Source organism: Ammospiza nelsoni, chromosome 13 (genome assembly GCF_027579445.1).
Source record: "Ammospiza nelsoni isolate bAmmNel1 chromosome 13, bAmmNel1.pri, whole genome shotgun sequence".
Classification (NCBI taxonomy): Eukaryota; Metazoa; Chordata; class Aves; order Passeriformes; family Passerellidae; genus Ammospiza; species Ammospiza nelsoni.
In genome coordinates, this window is record NC_080645.1 from 20,228,016 (window position 1) to 20,248,679 (window position 20,664).

A 20,664-nucleotide genomic window follows, 5' to 3' on the forward strand; every position below is an offset into this window, starting at 1 on the left:
CAGCACAGGAGTGAGGTGACCCTTGTGCAGGCACAGCTGGGCACAGGAGTGAGGTGACCCTTGTGCAGGCACAGCTGGGCACAGCAGTGTCCCCTGCTCCCCTCACCTGCAGCGTGGTTGCCCCGGAGACTCTGGATGGGCCCCATGTGGGAAGTGGGGGGAACCCTGGCCACCCCACTGCTGGTCACTGAGGAAGGTGTGGAGGGGTTTAGGCACCGTTTCTCTGACTTCTCCCTACAGGGTGATGGATGGAGAGAAGCATGAAGAGACAGAAACTGGCTAAAACACAAATAAATAAATCCATTTCTGAATGAACCCAAAGCAGAAAAAGCCCAATGAACAATCCACTGCTGCTGTGCCCATTTCAAATGGAAACACTTGGAAATCACAGCAGTGCTGACCAGAACTGCCAGCAGTTAGGGCTGGACTATTTGCCATCTGATTACAGCCCTATGCTCTTATTTGTCCAGGGTAAAACATCACCAAACTCTGACTAAACTCTAAAATTCTGTCACATATTATGTCAGCACATCCCAAACCCAAAGAGAAAACAAACACAGCCCCAAGTTTTCCTTTTCCAAACAAACTCTGGAAAAACTAAGATTGCTGATAAACGCTACCAAGGAGCTCTGAAAAATGGGCAGAGATTTGGATTTCTAATTGCTTTTTAAGGAACAGCAGTAGCTGCAGAATAAACACTTTCCTGTGAGTGGAGATGCAAAAACCAGGACAATCTGTTGCATCAGTGTCCCCAAAGGGCTGTCACAGCTGCCTGGGGTCACTGTGGGACACTGAGGCAGCTCCTGAAGTAGCTGTGCTCCATCCACATGGATGGGAGCCAGAAAATTGTCACTTGCTAGGGAAAAGAGGCCTGACTTTGGGAGTGCATCCCCTGGGCTTGCAAACCCAACAGCCCAGGGAAGCCCAAAATCTTTGCAAGAAATGTGATACAAGTTTAAAAACACCTAAACACAATGTGTGTATTTTATAGATTTAAAGATTTGGTATTCTTATCACAACCCTGACCAGGCAGCAGTAAACCAGAAAGTGCTAAATATTGTTCAGTAATGGAGATAATAATCATCCATATCTCCAGATGGGAATCATGGCAGGTTTGTGCTCTGGGAAGTAAAATTAGCATTTTTTGACCATAAAAGAAGTTCAGCCAGCCCTCACTTACTTCTCCAGCTCTAGTTGGGTCTTGAGCTTCTTCTTTGCTCCCATGGTGAGGGACTCAAACTTATTCAGATCTTCCTCAGTAAGACTCAGAAACTTGGAAAGAAAAAATATGTTTAGTTTTATACCCTGAAATATTCTTGTTCCCATTTTTAGTTAAGAGAAATTCCAAAAGCCAACTTTAAAACCATTTTTAAATTCAAAGAAAGTCTCTACTCCAGTTTTCAATTATAGTGTAAAAGGAAAGTGTGGGGGACAGACATGAAAGGAAGAAACCTGCAGATTTAATTTAATTAGGTGTGTGCTTGTATTAACCAGTCACAATAAAGATGAAATAACTCGTGTACATATTCAAATAGAATTAAATTAAAACAGAACTTGGTGCTATCAGTGAATTTAAGGACCTTAGAAAATCACTCCAGTTTTCCCAGTGTGTCATTTACCACGGAAGTGGAGTAAAAATATACACCAATAGTAAATTTAATAATAAAATATAGAGATAGATACAGACATTTATATTATAATGTAATTAAAATGAAAGCCAGTGAAGTATGCATAATAATATTTGCTTTTTAAAAATACAGTGGAATATATAGAGTTTTACTACTTTATTAAAGAAAAAAGAACCACAGTATATTTCACTTCTTATAATGAAGAAAATTAAATCAGAAGCCTCTGGTAAGAGACTGAAATTAAATCCATAAAATATTCCAAAGCAGCACAAAGCTGAGCCCAAGCCCTCCCTCCACTGGAGGGCGTTCCAGGCCAAAAGACAGAGGACAAGGAATCTCCCACTGGAGCAGGGAAAATGCTCCAAAACCTCATTGAGATCAAATCCAGCACACACAGGTGTGATCTGGGACTCTTGCAGTGCAAAGACACATGTGATGATTTTTCCACAGGAATTTCTGCAGGAAACAAACCTCACTCACTCATGTTCATATTCATGCCACGAGTCTCTGAAAATTTAGTTCTTAAAATGAGGATAACCAAATATTTTGGGAGAAACATCAATCAAGAAGCAGAAATCAAGAAAAATCAATATATTTAGGTATCTGCAGCACACAAAGGGAAGTTCAGGGAGCCAAGCAGAGCTCCTGAGGCAGCATCCCAGCTGGATCTCCAAGCACTGCACGAGGAAGCCTGGGAGAAGCAGCAGCTGTTGGACAGCCCCGGACACAACACAGAGTGAGAACAGCAAGAGGGTTTTCATCAATTCATTACTGCTTTCACAAAGTGAAAACCTCCCCAGCAAGTACCAGAAACTGGTGTGACCCTCAGTGCAGATTTCCCAGCCTGGAGAAGGTGGGGATAACTCAAAGCTGCCTGCTCCCCTCCACGTCCTGCCCTACCTTCTCCATGGTGAGCTGTTTGAAGACGGGGTAATACTTGTGCAAGCGCAGCTTCCTGAGCCAGTCCAGGATCCCGTTTTGCTCCTGTGTCTGAGGGGTTTGGGGGCTGGAAGACATCAGCATGGCAGGGGAGGAGCTCTCCAGCTGGGAGCGGTATCCCAGCGCGGAGCCGGCGCCGCCGGAGTGCGCGCAGTGCGCCAGGGACACCGGGGCAGCGCCCGAGTGCGGCACGTGGCTCTGGGAACTCTGAATTCCAGCCACCCCACATATAGGTCTGCAAAACAGGAACAGGGCTGGGGTTAGTTGGATGAGCTGTGACACCCAGAGATCAGCCACAGAAATCTGGAAAAATTCACAGAAATTCTGGGAAAAACCACCCCAGTTGGAGCCAAGGTATGGATTTGTAGCTGCCCTGCTCCACAGCTCTGTAACAAAGCACTTCTGGCAAAGGGTGAAGCTGATCTCCACCTAAACAGAATTTTCCTTCAATAATTTCCTTCACTAATCACAGATCAGAAATATTCTGCTGCCTCTCTGTGATTTAAAAAAGCTTGACAGAACAGCCTCTGTATTATTAAAAAGAAGTAAAGATGCCCAAATATAATCCCATGGAAATTTTTAATCTTTCCATATGGAAGCCACAATACTGGCTCCTTAAAGAGGGTCTGGGTTTTGTTGGAGGACATGAAAATTGCCTTTTAAGATAATGAGTTTAAACAAGATAAATATTTCACCTTCCAGATGTTCCCAGCGTAGTTCCTACTTTATACAGGGAGGGGTTGCCAGGATCTGCAAACAAGGAACAGAGTCACAAATGGCATCAGTTTATGAAATGCAGTACAAAAAAAAAATTTTTTTAAACTTTATTTCAACTCACTTGAGCTCTGAAGTTGCTGTGAGGGAGATGACGTGCTGAAGAACTTCCTGACGTGGTCGTTTTTCACCACATGGGAAGGGAACGGGGCCAGGTACCTGCAGCAAACAAAGGCCCTGCTCTGTTAGAGCCTCCCAAATCCATCAGATTGCACTCTGGACAACACACTTGGAAATCAGATTGGAAATTGAAAAGCTGAAACACACCATGCCATTCTGAATTCTGGAAATTTATGGATATTCTTATTTTTAATACCAAACCCTGTTACCCTGGGGTTGTTTTCACTCTGGTGAGTGTTTCAGCAAAGACCCCTCATTCAGCAACCCTGAACACTCCTAAGGCAGAAAATGTTCAAATGTAAACTTGAACATTGCCTTTCAAATGCTGGAACCTGAGGAATATAAAATAGAGATGGATCTGTTATTGAATTTCCTCCTCTTGGAGATAAACAGCAGATGCAGAGTCTGGCAGTTTAGGGCAAAACTTCTGTCACGTTTTCCCTGTGCCTCTTTTAAGGGAAAAAAGCCCTTTAACAGCACTCCAGCTCCTCCAGGGAGCTGTGGGACAAGGGATGGAGGGGCAGGACAAGGAGGGACAGCTTTGAGCTGGAAGAGGATGGATTTAGATAAAATATTGGGGAGAAATCCTTCCCTGGCACAGGGTGCCCAGAGCAGCTGTGGCTGCCCCTGGATCCCAAGGCCAGGCTGGACACTGGGGCTTGGAGCAGCCTGGGGCAGTGAAAGGTGTCCCTGCCATGGCAGGGGTGGGATGGGATGAGCTTTGAGCTCCCTTCAACCCAAACCACTCTTGGATTCCACCAAAAAAATCCAATTTCCCAAAGCTTTGCACCTCGCACACGCAGAGGTGTTTCCCAGCTGGAAACCCCAGAGTTCAGGGCTGAATTTCACAGCAGAGCAGCACCTTGGAGCAGCCTCTCCCCTGCTGCAGAGCTGCAGTGAGCCCTGGCAGGGCAGGTGCTGCTCCATTAACCCAGATTTGCAGAGGCTGCTGTTCCCAAGCAGGCACACACATTCCCTGCAGCCTCCCAAAGTCTCCTTGGAGCACAGCAAGCCCTGGGAATGCTGCCTGCCATGAAAAACAATCCAGCCTTGCACCTGCTGGCTGCTGCCTATGGAAAACCAACATCCACCATGGCTTAGGGAAAAAAAAAAGTGGAAAGGAGAAGCTCTAAGAAATAATAAATAATTAATATTTTAAAGTGTCATTTAATTTTATAATAATAACATATTAGGATCAGAATAATACTAATATTACAATAATCTTGTTTTGTGTAGATAAAGACAGTAGAAGCTGAAAGGAATTTGAGTCACTCCTATTTTCTTAGGAAAATCATATTTAGAAAGAGAAACCTGATGTGATCTGCCACAGATTATGACACTAAAAATATACTTTATATTAAATAATGGCCAGATGATTTGTGATAATTTAAGGAAGTACAAGGTAAGACTTCAAAAAATTTCTTAACTGTTAAAGGCTTCCAAAAATGTAATCTTTTAATAAGAGCTAAATACATACCTAACTTTTAAATATTAAAGTAAAATAAACACCTCAATAAAATGACAACCTAAAATGAGAAAATAAAAACTCTGTGAAAGGGGAGAAAAAATCCCCACAACCCATTCCTCAGTACAGATGGGTGAATATTCAAGCTTCTATTTTTTCCTGAGTTTTGGTTGTTTTAAACAATTCTGGTTATTTTTGAGTCCAAAACAAACTTTTGCAAAGCCAGTGATCCTCTATTTGTTCTTCACAAGGAATGAGGAAATATCAATTCTCCAGCTTAAAAAAGAATATTATTACCATCTGTATTTCTCAAGAAAGAATTCCTGAAAAATTGTTATGCACTGAAATTAATGGAACATCCAGGAAAAAAGCTTAGGATCAGGCTCTAATTTCTTTGAAGTAATTTAGAATATGGAGATAATATTTCTATTTCCTGCATTTTTTTTCTTTTTCTCAGTGAAAGAAGCCCAGTGTCAAGATAAAAACCCCACAAGATCCCAGCATACCTCAGGTCTGATTCCAGGTCCATGTGGTTCCGTTCCAGGTAAAAGGAATCTGGACCAGCTAAGCAGGGAATGAATTTCTCCAAGTTTTCTTCTGGATATAGCTGAGACAGCTAAATGGGGAGGATATGAAAAATTAAACTTGAAAAGTTTTGTTATTTCTATGAGGTTCAGGCCATTGCCTGTTATAAATCAAATATTTTATGAAATTCAATCTGAATTATCTTGGCACATTTTGAGAAGTATCATTGAACAAAATTAGAGAGAGGGACAAAACATTTTTTTCCTTTTCAAGGTGTTTTTCTTATTGTCTTTACCTTTGAAATGAATTCAGTCACTTCAGCAGAAGATTTGGTTACCAACGTCACCGAAGAATCAGACCACAGGACCTTGGGGAGGAGCAAGAAGCATTTGCTTTAGTAATTAATTTAATTTGGTTCCTCAAAATCCACTCGTTGGTATCAGCTCTCCCTCACAGATGTTGTGATGGGTGACAGCAAGAAGGAAACACATTTTTTATGTGCACAAGGACAAAATTGCTGTCCAATTCTTGCTGTTTTTACATTTATCAACTGCTCTGGGTGCTTGGAAAAGCCCTCAGAGCTTACACAGCCCTTACACCCTGCAGACATCCAGAGTTAAGCAAGCAACCACGGAGTAATGGAATTTTTTCCCCTCATTATTGTTAAAGAAAACAGCTGGTTTGTAGGATCTGCTTTCCAACAGGAACAGCTCCCCCCACACAAAGCTGCCTATTGCTAATTAATCAACTCCATATGCCAGAAAAATTGAGAATGGCAGCAAAAATCCAGGCAAAACCCTCCTGCAGCTCCTGCTCCAGACTCCATCTTGTCCATGCTCTAAAAAAAGGGAATATTCACTATTTCTGCCCACACAAACAAGCCATGACACCCTTGGATATTGAAGCATTTATTCCTTGGGAGATGAGGTTTAATGAAGCCAAAAATCAGGATTTTTGGAAAATCAGCATGAGACAGGCCAGGGGTGAATCCCTATGGATCCAAAATATCCATTGGAGCATCTGGAGGCAGCTGGATCCAGGGGGAAGGAGCTGGGTGGGAGTTTGGGGATCACAGAGCAGCCTCTCACATGACATTCGTTTCAATGACAACTCCAAACATACACAAAGTTTTTCCAGCCATCCAAACGCTGCCAAAATGAGTGGGGAGAGGAGAGGATTTCAAAATATATTACATAAGGGAGGAATTTCCTCTCAGCAGAGCTGTTATACAAAAAAAAGGGGGGAAAAAGAAGACAGAAACTTGAGCAGTTTTACCAAATTTGTGGGTTGGTTTTTTTTAAGTTTGTGGTAAATATTTTTTTTTTTTTTAATTCACAAAGAATTTCAGAAAGTACAGGAAATATTCTCTTTTTTTCTAGTTCTGTAATAACTCAACAACTGTCATGACTTCTGTTTAAACTTGAATTTTCAATACTTATAAAACAATAATGTGAACTGTAAATGGGGGGAACAATAGCACTACAAACACTAAACTGCTCCATCCATTGACCTGCTATTCCCAAGCTCCTAAACAAAACAAAACCATTCCATAATTGGGTTTTTAACCCAGCAAACAGCAATTTATCAACTCAGCTGAAGTCTCTGCTCTTCCCTCAGTTCAAGCTGTTGAGGCAAACACTGGGTACAGTAATTTCTGTTATTTATAGAAAAATTTGTAATAGGAAAAGAAGTTTCACGAGATCTTAATTGGAGTGGAGACAACTGCAAGCTTCATACAGAGCTTGAAAAGCCCTTGGAAAAATCCTGTCTGTGACTGATGACATTTGGAACAATTGGGGGATTCAGCAAATTTGGGACATTCTCCATGAATCCAGCCCTGCAGAGGTTAATGCTGCCAAAATCCCAACAGATGCTGAGGAGTTTTAAGGAATAACTTGGTGAAAGTCGTGGATAATTGGGTTCCTTCTGGTTTCTCCTTTTCTCATCCCTCACTTTGTCTCATCAAACAAACCAAAGCTGTTTTCTGGGCTGTGCATCCCAAATTTTGGAATACTTTACTCCAGTTTGTCAGCTGCTCAGCAGCACCAATGCCCCAGGTTCCAGAGGATGAACAATGAACTCATCCCTGCAGTGGGATGGGAGCAAACCCAGGCTGCAGCAGGGGGAAACTGAGCCACACTCATTCCACTGCCCCCACTGCCACTCTGTGCCACGGCACTGCTCCCACTGCCACTGTCAGTGCCACTCTCTGTCTGTGCCACAGCACTGCTCCCACTGCCACTGTCAGTGCCACTGTCAGTGCCACAGCACTGCTCCCACTGCCACTGTCAGTGCCACTCTCTCTCTGTGCCACAGCACTGCTCCCACTGCCACTGTCAGTGCCACTCTCTGTCTGTGCCACAGCACTGCTCCCACTGCCACTGTCAGTGCCACTCTGTGCCACAGCACTGCTCCCACTGCCACTGTCAGTGCCACAGCACTGCTCCCACTGCCACTGTCAGTGCCACTCTCTGTGCCACAGCACTGTTCCCACTGCCACTGTCAGTGCCACTCTCTGTGCCACAGCACTGTTCCCACTGCCACTGTCAGTGCCACTCTCTGTGCCACAGCACTGTTCCCACTGCCACTGTCAGTGCCACTCTCTGTGCCACAGCACTGCTCCCACTGCCACTGTCAGTGCCACTCTGTGCCACAGCACTGCTCCCACTGCCACTGTCAGTGCCACTCTCTGTGCCACAGCGCTGCTCCCACTGCCACTGTCAGTGCCACTCTCTCTCTGTGCCACAGCACTGCTCCCACTGCCACCCAGGCCAAGCTGCCTCCAGCTCACACAGCACTTTCAGACCATGGTGAAATCCCCTTCCAGTCAGCTCCCCCAGCTTTTGCTCCACTGAGGTTTCCTTAAGTGTAGGAATGAGCCCCCTGTTGATGGAGTGATTCAATTACTCTTTGCTTAAAAAGGCAGAAAGCCCAGAAGTTTCTCTCCCAAAGAAACCTCACAGCACCTTTGGGACTTCACCTCAAACCTGGGGCTGCCAATTGGACAGAGGCCAAAATGTCCCACCTAGCTAATTCACTAGAAAAGGAAGAGAACAAAGGAAATATTTGCCTTTGTGGGATGTTCTAGCAGGAGCAAGAACCTCTTGCCCCTAGCTTGGTTTTTCTCTGTAAGAGTTTATTATTTTGCCTTTTATCAAACCTTTTTCTGTTTCCAGCACTGCCTCAGAAGCCATCCTGCTGATTTTATGCTGTTTGGGGTAGCTGGGCTATCTCAGGTGTGATGGGTTCCTATGAGAGCTCCAAGAGAAACCCAGCACTCATTGCCCTGAAGAATTCCCAAAGCTTTTCTGTACTCCCCAACCTTCTGGAGCCACATCCCACCAGAGACTCCCTCCCTGCCCCTTTCCAGCAGCTGTGCCCTCAGAGCCCACATTGTTCTCTGTCCAGATTACGACTGAAATTCCCTCTGGTTTCTGCATTCCAGCAGAAGAATGAACATTGGATGTAGATATGGATAATATCCTGTAAGGGTGGCATCATATTTCCCCCTAAACAAACACTGCCAAAATTTCCTGCATTAAAATGTTTTTTGGGGATTTTTTTGCCAATCCCCACCTACCAACCTCTGCATCATCCACAGCCATTTATGACTTTCAAATCATTGATTAAAAGCTATCAGTCCCAAAGGTGCTCTGCTTTCACAAAGGATTTTTGGGATCTAACAATAAAATTTGAAAATTTCCTCAACTCCTCCTTAGGTTTTATCCTCCCTTCTTTTACAGGAAAGGAAACCCAAACTTACCTCAAAGGAATACTCAACATTTCTTTCATTCTTCTTGTGTGCCAGCCCCTTCAATTCCACTTTTTCAACACTCACTATGGAAAAACAAAGAGAGAAGAAGAATGAGGAGGATATTCCTAAATACAGACAGAAGTGATGACTTTTGGGAAGTGCCAGGCCCTGTTTTGAGAGCATCCCATGACCTGTGGAGGTGCTCCAGGTGCCCAGTTCCAACTTCCTCCCTCAGGAATGTTGGTACCACCACTTCATGCTGTTTTCCAGACTTGGGAAAGTTTCATTCCAAGCAGTTTCAACCCAAATAATCCACTCCAAGCAAAGCTCTTACCACCCCACTCATCTCTGTAATAACACACATGGAATTATCTGAATAGCATCAAGGAACAAACACCATCCGTGCCAGGGGAACTGGCATGAGGAAGAACTCTCCATGTTTTCAGGGCCTGGCTTTACAAGTTCAGTGTGGTTTCATGGCTCTGTTCACATCCTGACTCCTCCCTTCCTGCAGCTTCACAGAAAAAATCACTTGGAATAAGGTGCAAGTAAAAGCAGGATCTGAGTGTGGAAAGGATGGAATGCCAGCACAGGTCACCTTACACATCAGATATTTGGTGTGCTGAGTTCTGGGAGACTCCCACTTCCCAAGACACCCAGAAAAGAATTCACCATGAAAAAACTTTATTTCATCAACTTTCTATTCTCTTATAAATTCCTCCTGCCTTTTGACTGCACTCATGGGGATACATACATGAATTTTTTCCTACAAAAAGCCAATTTACATTGGCTTAAAACTTCAAAAGCAGAATTATCCCAACCAAAAGTCAGTAAAATTTCACTTGTGAGTGCCAGTGCCCAAAGGGACAGGTGCTATACCTGCTGTGTGTTCACTGAGCAGTCCTCACAAGCAAAGCCCAGAATTCTGTTACTATTTCCACAGAATCCCCATTTACAAGCTGTTACCCTGTTTTCAGCACTATTTATTATTAACTTTTTGTTATCAGGAAGACTCAACCCAATGCTTATCACATGGAACTCCCTCCTGAGTGCCCAAGAAAACAGTGCAGTGAAATTACAGCAGCACCATTACAACACCTGCCTTGTGTCACCTCGCTTGTCCCTGTCCCCAGGGAGGCTCCACCCAAGCTTGAGTTCCCTCTGTTTCCCAACAGCTGTGGCCTGAAGGTTCCATTGAGACCTTCTAAATTCTTTTATTGTGTCCTCAGAGAATCCCAGAGTGGTTTGGGTGGGAAAGGACCTTAAAGCCCATCCAGGTCCAACCCCAACACCTTTCACCATCCCAGGTTACTCCAAACCCCATCCAGCCCGGCCTTGGGCACTGCCAGGGATCCAGGGGCAGCCACAGCTGCTCTGGGCACCTGTGCCAGGGCCTGCCCACCCTGCAGGGAACAATTCCTGCCCAAAATCCCATTAAATCCACCCTGTGGCAGTGGGAGCCATTCCCTGTGTCCTGTCCCTCCATCCTTGTCCCCAGTCCCTCTCCAGCTCTCCTGGAGCCCCTTTAGGGGCTCTGAGCTCTCTCTGAGCTTCTCCTCTCCAGGTGAGCCCCCCCAGGTGTCCCAGCCCTGGAGCAGCTCCCTGGGCTCCTCTGGACTCATTCCAGCATTCCTGACTGGCAATCCCAGAGCTGGGCACAGCTCTGCAGGTCCTGCTCATTTACAAATGTTAGTGTTGTCACCTGGGTCTTGGCTGCTTAAAAATCTCTTATTTAAATTTTATTTACAGTGAAAATTCTGAAAACCCCCCAAATTCAGCTCTACAGATGTTTGTGGCTGTTTTTACATGGAGAAAATGAACATTCCTGTTCTGATCCTCCTCCATGTAATTCCCAATTACAATGACATCAATCCCTGGGCTTAGGAATAATGTCAATTCATTACTTACTGCTTTCTCCTGCACATTCTGCTTTTTGGAGAGGTTTGTTCCTTTCAAAAGATTTCACTGGGCTCCTCTCACGCTTCTGAAATGATTTTGTGCCCCATGCTGAGCACCACAGGGATAAATCTGCTCACCAGACATTGCTGAGCCATCCACACAATATTCAGTGGTATGAAGGTTTGAACATGAAGATTTGAAAAGGTTAATTAAAAAAAAATCTACCTCAGTACATTTATTTGAGAGAACTCAGGGCCCCCTGAGTTGTGATCACAGCTAAAATAAACTGAATATTGATTGGAATTGTGAGTACTACAGGATCATAATGAGAAAGAATGTGTAAAATGGGTGTTGAGAGGGGGAATGTGGTGAAGCAGCTGAAGGATGAGCAAATAACTTGCAGAAATCCTGGTGTCAACTGCTGCAACATCTGGTTTTGAAAAACACAGCCTGTGTTATGCAACATTTGTTGTTTATAGCAAACCCAGCATCACTTTGCTGCAAGTGTTCTTATCATTTGGCATTTCTAAAGGATTCAAAGCCCATCTCTTCCAGACATTCATTTTTCATCTCCAGCAATTGCAGCAGAATTGGATTACTCAGAGACATAAACCCAAGCTATTCCTGTTTTACTCTGTGGGTTAATGACAAACCTTAAATCACCCCTGGATTTGGTGGTGCTGACAGTGCCACAACCTTTTCCTGCTCAAAGTCTGGGCTGAACCTCCCAGTGAATAAAACCCACTGCAGTGAATTTATCCTGGAAAAGGACTGCAATTAGAAAAATGGACCTTTAGGTAGAGATTTCTGCACTGATCCTGTAAGATGAGCTCTGTTCTAGAGCAGGAAATGCAGTTCCTGTCCTGGACAGGCTTTAGGGACAACCAACTGGATAATTCCTCATATCACACAAAGAGCTCCAGGAATTTTCTCTCAGCTACCTAAAATATCCTGAAAAACATCATCTGCCTGAAGAAATCTTGTTTAATTTATCAAGTTGTATGTTTGTGTTCTGTAGCCTCTCACCTACTCTGTGTGTTGTTTAACTTCTGGTTGGTTTTATTGAAATAACCTTCCTAAACCTGCCCTGAAGCTTTACTTTATTCAATCAGTGCTACAGAACTCCAGAAGAAAAGGTGCCATCCACCAAGTACAAAGGGAAGAAAAAAAGAAAGAGATTTTTATTTACTGCTTTTACTCTCAAAAGCTCAAAGAGCTGACTCTACCCAGTACCCCAATAAATGAGTCCAGAGCAGAAAAACCTCTGTACAGAATTAAGGACACATGATACTGATGGCTTTTCAGGATGCTGAATCCAGCAAAACTCCAATTTCTCAACCCAGGGGACACAACAAGTTAAAGTTCCTAATTCAGGAGATTCCCAGAGTATATTACATGAGGCTTTCTGCTGTGGAGATTTATCCAGAAATATCTGGGAAATTGCAGCAGGTGAGTGCAACAGCTGGATGGGATCCCCAGGAGAGGGGGACAGGAAAACAAAGGGGGTTGGAGAAGCTCAGGGTGCAGAAGCTCCATCAGGGCTGTGGCACCACCTGCCAGGACCTTCCAGCATCATCCCTTAAGGGCTTTTTTAAATCATTATTATTTGCTGCTTTCTGTGAACACAAGAGCAGCATTTCCATGTAGTTTTGGAGTCCATTTCAGGGTATCCACATGGAAGGCTGAGTGTGGAACCCTCCAGCCCTGAGGCACAGCCAGGACAGCAGCGATGTCACCGATGTCACCTCGTGTGCTGCTCCAGCCCTGCCTCCCACCCTGCCCCAGAGCCAGGGAAAGCAGCCAGGAGCCTGCAGACATTGTATTCAGCTCTGCTTCCCTACTTTTCCTGTTTCCTGGGGGCTTTTCCCCTGTTTTTTCCTATTTTCATATTTCCTATTTTCTGTTTTCCAGCTGGGGATTTTCACCCCTTTGGCTGATACTGGAGCATTTCTCATCTGCTCACTCAGTGCTCCTGGGAAGGGACACACAATTCCCTCCCTCTGCTCACACCAGGTGTTAAATCCTCTGGATTTCTGGTTTCTCTCTCCAAAAAAAGCAGGAGCTTGGATCTCCTCCCCTTCCCAAAATGTCAGCAGAAACACAAAGCAAAAGGGCAATTCCAACCCTTCAGGATTTGCCATTCCTGGCTGGAAAAGGTCAGGGTAAAACCTGCTCTGGATGTGGGCAAGGGCAGAAGAGACATTTTGAGAAGCCACATCAATCAGATATTGATCTTTTAATAATTCCCTCTTTACAGCTGCTGGATCCATCCTAATAAAAGGATTAGATAGATCAGTGCCTCAGTCCAAACTGAGAATTTTGTGCTCCTCCTGAAAATGTAAAGTAAAAAAGTAAAGTAATTAAAGATAAATTAGGAGTGTTGATTGTGGCCCAACCCTTTTCCAGAAAATCCAATATTTCCCCACTCCATACCTAGAGGATTTCCTTTGATGAAATCCCAGGATGCAGGGTCAGTTTGGGTGCGATGTACCATGGAAATGCCACTCCCCAGGTGGCAAAATCTGAATCTCCTGAAACTGGGTTGAACATTTTGGTTTGTGGTACTTGACCAAAAACAGCAGAAAGGCTGCAAGTTATTTGTAAATAATAAAAAAAAACTAGGTAAAAAAAACCCCACAACAACAACAAAAACAACAAAACAAAAATAAAAACCCAAAACAAACAAAAAAACAAACAGAAACCACCAAAAACTAACAAACAAAAACCCTACGTTAAATCCTTCCTATAGGAGGCCATAATCATAAATGAGGCCTCTGCACTGAAAGATTTATTACATTTTCTTTCATGGAAAGAGGGATCAAACCATGACAAGCAACTGAGTTTGTGTTGAAAAAGTGGAACAAAAGGGACCTCATAAAATCCTTCCCACATCCCTGTTTACACAGAAGTGGGCAGAAATGCAGCAGCACCACTTTCACAAGGCATCATCATCTCCTCTTTGTGCTGAAGCAATGCTTCCAAAGCAGCATTTCCCAATTCCTGCTGCCCAGCAGATGCCAAAATCTGGGAACAAAATCCCACAGAGGCTCCCCACAAACCCACCAGGATTTATATTCCCATATACACAGGCAGGAGGGAAGGAAAACACAGAAAAGAATTTATTTGCTCCATGCAAAGCACATTCATGGCAACAAAAGAGCAGAAATTAAAGGGGTTTGTGGGCTTTTTGTTTGGGTTTTTTGACTGCTTATAAGTATCAGCTTAAGAGAGGGGTTTTTGAGTTGTTTTGTAGAAAACTTCCTGCTTTCACTTTTTAAATCTTTCTAATGCTTTTTATCCAGGCTATGATAAAAATTCAGGATCCCCTCTTGTTCCCAGCACAGACACTGATCCTCCTCTGCACAAACACACAAGGACTGAGTTTTCTCATCACCAAATTTGATTTCCCTTTCTCCTACTCCTCAAAACTTCAATTATTCTTTTACTAGAATAATGGAGGCCTGAGGAAAACCTGCAGAATCAAATATTAGGGTTTGAATCTGTAGGATGAGAACTGAGATTTAAATGTGATCAGCATCTTTAGGGTGCCAAGAAGTTGGTGTGGGTGCTATCCCAAGATCCCTGAGGCTGGAAAAGAGCTCCAAGGCCATCAAACCCAAGCTGTGACAGATCCCACCTTGACACCAACCCAGAGTGCCACATCCAGGGATGGGGACTGTCCCAGGAGCTCAGATCATTGTGTTTATTTACTGAAACTCCTTTAACAAACCACAGAATGACAATATTATCTTCTAACAGATATTCTAACAGATCTTCTAATATTATCTTCTAATTATCTGATCTGTCACTAAAGGCTGGCGCTGCTGAGTGTCCCTGAGGTGATTTCAGAGGAAAATTTCCCTGGAAGAGCATCCCAAAGCTTCACTTCCAACTTCCAGCCCTGCACCCAGCAGGCTCTGAACACTCAATATCTGGAGAGGATGGCACTGAAACCATTCAAGCTGAACTCTGCTCCGTTCCCCAGCCAGCAAAAACACCCCTTGGTGTGTCCGTGACACATTGACAGCTGCACAAACTCCCCAGAGATCTCTGACCTGCACCAGCTGATGGGCCAGAGTCCAGAGCAGCAGCACAGGAGTGCTCAGGTACAGGAACTGCTCCAAACCACCAAACACACCCTGGCATGGAACTGCAGCAAACAATTAAAGCATCATTCACTTCATTGACAAGCCATGGGCTTGTCTGTGGAGACAGCAGAGGGGGAAACGCTCCCACTCAACAGCATGGAGAAGTATTTCAAATATTGAGGGAAAACAGGCAAAGAAACAAATGTTTCTTCTTGAAAATCATCTTACTTTGCTACTTCTAGAAAAGTCAAAAGTAGGAATAGATGAAGCAATTCTATCTGCTGCTCAGTGCATTGAGTTGTCACGTGAAAATGACCTTTTGTTATTATATTAGTGACATCTCAGACTTCTCCAGAAGGATCATCTATAAAGATATTAACCTGTTTTCACATCCTGCACTGGTTATGGATGGAGAAAACACCATGTGAAGAGGCCTAATTTGTACAATGAAGTGATCTCAAATACTTTCTGCAAGTAAATAATACTTAAATTGAATGTTAAATACTTAATGTTAAATACTTAAACTGAATGTTTAGATTAAAAACAAAAAATTAAATTTTAAATTATTGAAGTTCTACAGTAAAGGGAAGATACAATTCGAGTTGGACTCATTTGGATCCTGCTCAGCCTCAAAACAACATCCACCATCCAGTTTTCTGCTGCTATCCTTTAAAACTAAAAGGGAATGAGCAGACAACAGTTTTTCCATGGAAAAGGAAAGTGCAGCTGGGAAAAACCTTGTAAGCAAACAGAACAGTTTCACTACTTAGCAAGAAAATCTTCTGGCTGGCTGCTCCTCAACAGGAAAACCCTGGAAATTAAAGTTTCATGGACATAATGAAAAATTTCTGTCAGCAAGGAAAGCTCTCAGATCTGGCATTTTCCTGTGTAAGATAAATTTCTTCTCTGAAAAATAAGGGTTCTTCCAATGCACAGAGTATTTAAGATCCAAACCAACACCCCCCTCCACCAGGAGTTCAGGTGACAAATCAATGCTGCTTTAATTGAAGAGCAAGGCTATGAAGTGCAATATTCCACAGGAAAGAATAATTCCAGAGCTTTTTTGAAACCCCAGGCCATGAGCTGAGTGTTGGCAGCCCAGAGCAGCAATAACAGGCTGGGATTGTATCACTCACCCCAACCAAACCAGGAGTTCTCATGTCCCTGCTATTTCCTCACTTTGGCTGATTTAAGCTGCCAACTAAGTGACCTTCTTATGTTTCTCCAAAACAGATATTTAAAATTAAAAAAAAAAGCCTATATAGCTCAGCTTTGAACTGAATTCATGCAATTTTGGAGTAATCCTGAATGATCCTGTCAGCACTTCAGCCAACCACAAAAGTCAATCAGCCTAAAGATGGTTTGTGCAACTTCCCTGGATTCAAAAGCTTCCCAAAAGCCCAAAGTGCCTGTGCTGGAGGCTGGAGAAAGCTCCCATCTGGACAGGAAAATGTAAAACCCTGAAGAACCACTCAGCTGCTCTGAAAGAATTGAGAATGGCTTCAAGCACTGTTCTGAAGGGTTTTCTGCCCAAATCCTTGAGGCCACTTTGCATCCCTGCTCCTCCTGCCATGGCCACTGAGCACACAAATGCCTGATGAGTTGTCTTTTTTTTTAATTTTCTGAGACTAGAAAAAGCTTTTGCAGAATAAAGTACCCAGCAAAGGCTGCTGGATTGGCCTGAATTTGAACACAAACACAAACCACTGGGCAGGTGCTGGGCCTGGGAACATCCCCAGGATCTGCTGTGAAATGTGGAATGGTGCTCTGGGTGCAAAAATTGTGTACAGAGCCAGAAAAGGCTGCAGGAGTTTAGATCAGGGACAACCCAGCAATAAATTCCTGAATTGCAACAGCTTTAACCAAGGATGGATGCAGCTCTTTGGGATATCAGGCCAAAAGGAGGGGAAAAGGAATCCTGAAGGATGGGATTTGATACCACGGCATTTTCAAGCATGGTTTTAGGTAAATATGTGCAACACTGAAGGTTTAAGGATATTCTACAACAAATTCAGAGAGATCAGCCACAGTGGGGATCAACACGTGCTCAGGTTCTGTGCCCTGTGGGCTCCAGGAATTCCATCTGCACACTGCATTTACTGCAACTGCAGCTGATCAACTTCTTGTACACAAGTGAGCTGTGTAAGTTTTGGATGTAGCTCTGGACCTCATTTGCTCACTGACTCATTTTCTTCTCCCAGTTAGCTCAGAAACATGGAAAAAAATTCCTGCAAAAGTGAGCAAAGCCCCAGAGCCTGGGCTGAAGGGCAGCTCCAGTAACCATTGACATCAGCCTTGCACAGAAAATTTAAATAAGCAGGCTGCCTGTGTTGAATTTATCTAACAAAAACATCTCTGAAATCAAGAGAAATGTTCAACTTTGGATATAAATAATTTTACTTTCTGGGTAAGCAAGCTGCAGTTGTATATTTAGTCTGGTTTTATCTGATGGAGTGCTTATTTTATTTACTATTCTTAGAGCACTTTTAAACAAAATGTTGGCTTTGTTTCTCATTCTTAAGAGGAGCTTTGCTCATCATAGAGAAATCTCCTGCTTTTCCCCAGAAAGGATTTTCTCTGGCACATAAAATTCCCTGAGCCCCCTCAAACCCAAGGTGAGCCTCATGATTAATTCTGATCTAAAAGTTGTATTCACCTACAAAAATCACACATGCAAAGTCACTCTCCATGGAAAAACTGACAGAAAACTTTCAATTTTTTGCTGAAGTGCAGCAAAGCCCAGAAATCCAGACTCCCCTAAACCCCAAATATCCCAACCCAGCTGAGCTGAGGGCTTTGAAGTTTGAGTTCTGCACGGAGCAGCTGCTTCCCCTGAGCTCAGAGAGGGGATTCCAGCCTCAGAAAGGAAACCAGGCAAAAAGTGACACATTGAGCTGGTCCCCACAGCTGGGGACATGAGCTGGGGCTTGCTCTGAAGTGTGGAGCAGTGTCCTAAATACCAATGGGCAAACGGAGTCTCACAGCAACACCCAGGGAAATACAAAGCACCTTGAACTAACCACAAACCACCTTGGCTGGCGGTGAGGAAAATGGACACTGAGCTAAAGCTGTTACTACCCATTAGCTTCCCTCCCTAAAATCACCCAAGATTTTACTCACTTCATGATTAAATAAAGATTTTAGACCACTCAGCTAATCACAATCTCTGTTGCTCTATTAAAACACCCCACATGAACCCAACCCCAAGTGCATCTGAGGAGGATTTGCCTGGCAGGATTTCAGCTTGGAGTGCCCCATATATAAATATACGTTTCTCCAGCACAGGGCTGTTTGTTTTGCAGCCTGAGGGTGCAGTTTGTAACCATATATCGGCATGGCTGGAGCCCAGAGGGAGGGGAGGAGGCTGCAGCTGCTCAGCCAACGTGCCCTGGCTCGAAGGGCATCTGGTGCTAAAACACCACAGCCCCGGGATCAGATGGCTCCAAGGATTCCTGTCCCTACCCAGAGGAGTTAAGGGATTCCAAGTGCACAGAAATGCAGCATTTCAGCCTCCAAGGCACATGAAGGAAGCAGCTTGCCTGCTTTGGAAGGGCTGCTCCAGGCCAGCAGGGTTTAATGCTCCTGGAAATAAGCACGTGCTGTTTGCTGCATTTTTTGAGACCAGGCTCAGCATTAGAAACTCATGACTAAGGCTGCAATAACAGGCAGGAGCAGCAAGGACAAAGTCATTTTATAGCAGCTTCAATTTTTATTTTCTAAGGAATTATAGCCTTGTTAACAACAACAAAAATTCTCTTAGCACGCTGTGTAAAAACACCAGACTGAGGGACTCATGTGGAATAGAAAATCCTTGAGTACAGACAGTCTTGCCAAGAGCCACAAATGCATTCAGTGCTCAGCTCAGCGAGGAACAAATATCCCTGCACAGCCACTTCTGTGAGCTTCCCCTTTTGTGGCAATTTTCGTGTCTCTGTTCTCAGGCTTTAACATTCTTGTTCCCTTTTCTCCTTCTGTACAACTCATTGTTCCTTCTTGCTGGATCCCAGACAAGACTCGACCAGTGATTCAGAGGCAGAAGGAAGTTCTAATTCAGCAGTTCAACTGATGTGGAGACACCACACCACTGCTGGGTAACTGTAACACATCTATGAAGCAGGAGGGAAAAGCCACAGTACATTTTATTGCCAGGGCAATAAGAATGCCCAGAAACGGAGCTAAAAGAATGCAAAAATCACCAGACTCCATCCACTAAAAATCTCCAAGTCCTGAAGCTCTGAATCTCCAGACTCACTAGCAGACCTTTAGCAGGGCCTACAGAATGAAACAAACCCCACCTGTAGGAAAAATTCATGTTTAAAGCTCCTGGTCCTCACCTTCTTTAGCAGAAGTTGGATATCCAGCAAATCCCTGAACTCCTTAATAACAGGAATACGAACTAGGAGCTCTCCAGGCCACTGAGACCTATTTCATACCTGCTGGTTTTGCAGACAAATTCACTTATTACACTTTTCCTCAGGCCTCTTCACAAGAACTGATTGTAAACAACTCTGCTGGAATGATACACCTGGAATAATTCACCCCCAGGAGTGGAAAACACAATAGGGAGAGAAACTCCAAAGGGCCTGTGGTGTTTTCTGCCATTTCCTTTCACTGGGGATATTAATGATGTAATTTTAGCAGGGCTGCCCCTCTGAGTGATGGCTAAAAATAGCACCCACACCCTGCACTGATGAAATGCATCCACTCCAGGCAGGGAAGTCATGCAGCACAGCAAGCCCTCTCCTTCTTTTTTTTCCAGGGAGAAATAAAAGAACAAGGCAGAAAGCAAATGAAACATTAACCTTTTAGCTTAGCATTTCTGTGCACCCAAGAAAGAAAATTTACTTTAATCAAAAGCATTGTCTTGCATAATTACAGCCTGTGACTCTCCAGCTCAAAAGAACAAAAGAAAATTAAATTAGAAATGAAAATTCCAAGCACCTAAACAATGCCAAAGTTGACTGTCTGTCTCCTCTGCTTGTGTGGCACAAAGGAGCAGATGAGATCCACAATTCCATGGAAGGCTCCAGGGAGTACAAGGGACCACAATCAGAGGGTTTGGGGCAGCAGTGCCCCTCAAACTTTGAGTTCCCACTGTCTGCAACCCACAAATGAGATTTCATTCTCATTTCAGTCCCTAAAACCAATCCAAGAACAGCTCCAGCTGCTTCCCTTCCCCAGCAATGTCTGCATGCAGGTCCCAGGATCAGGCTCTGCTCTGGCACTTTCCAACAGACACCATTCATCACAACTCCATTAAGCTGTCATTAAACATGAGAACACAACTTCCTTTAAACAACCCCAAAATAACTGAATCGCGGACACAATTCCACTGCTTGGACTCTTCTCACATTTGTTCTTTCATATCATGGAATGGTTTGGGTGGGAAAGGACCTTAGAGCTCATCCGGTGCCAGCCATGCCATGGCAGGGACATCTTCTGCTGTCCCAGGTGGCTCCAAGTCCATTCCAG

General features: G+C 43.9%; 1 protein-coding gene across 1 annotated transcript in view; it reads right to left on the reverse strand.

The window, feature by feature from the left end:
* The window catches only part of ZCCHC14 (zinc finger CCHC-type containing 14), a 48,575-nt gene that overhangs the window by 3,982 nt on the left and 23,929 nt on the right, over positions 1-20,664 (reverse strand). The window contains exons 3-10 of the mRNA XM_059481165.1: positions 9,215-9,288; positions 5,747-5,818; positions 5,433-5,542; positions 3,406-3,500; positions 3,263-3,317; positions 2,529-2,802; positions 1,181-1,272; positions 107-234 (exon numbers count right to left, since the gene is read on the reverse strand). Of these exons, the coding sequence (XP_059337148.1) occupies positions 107-234; positions 1,181-1,272; positions 2,529-2,802; positions 3,263-3,317; positions 3,406-3,500; positions 5,433-5,542; positions 5,747-5,818; positions 9,215-9,288 (900 nt within the window). The remainder of the gene's footprint in view (positions 1-106; positions 235-1,180; positions 1,273-2,528; positions 2,803-3,262; positions 3,318-3,405; positions 3,501-5,432; positions 5,543-5,746; positions 5,819-9,214; positions 9,289-20,664) is intronic.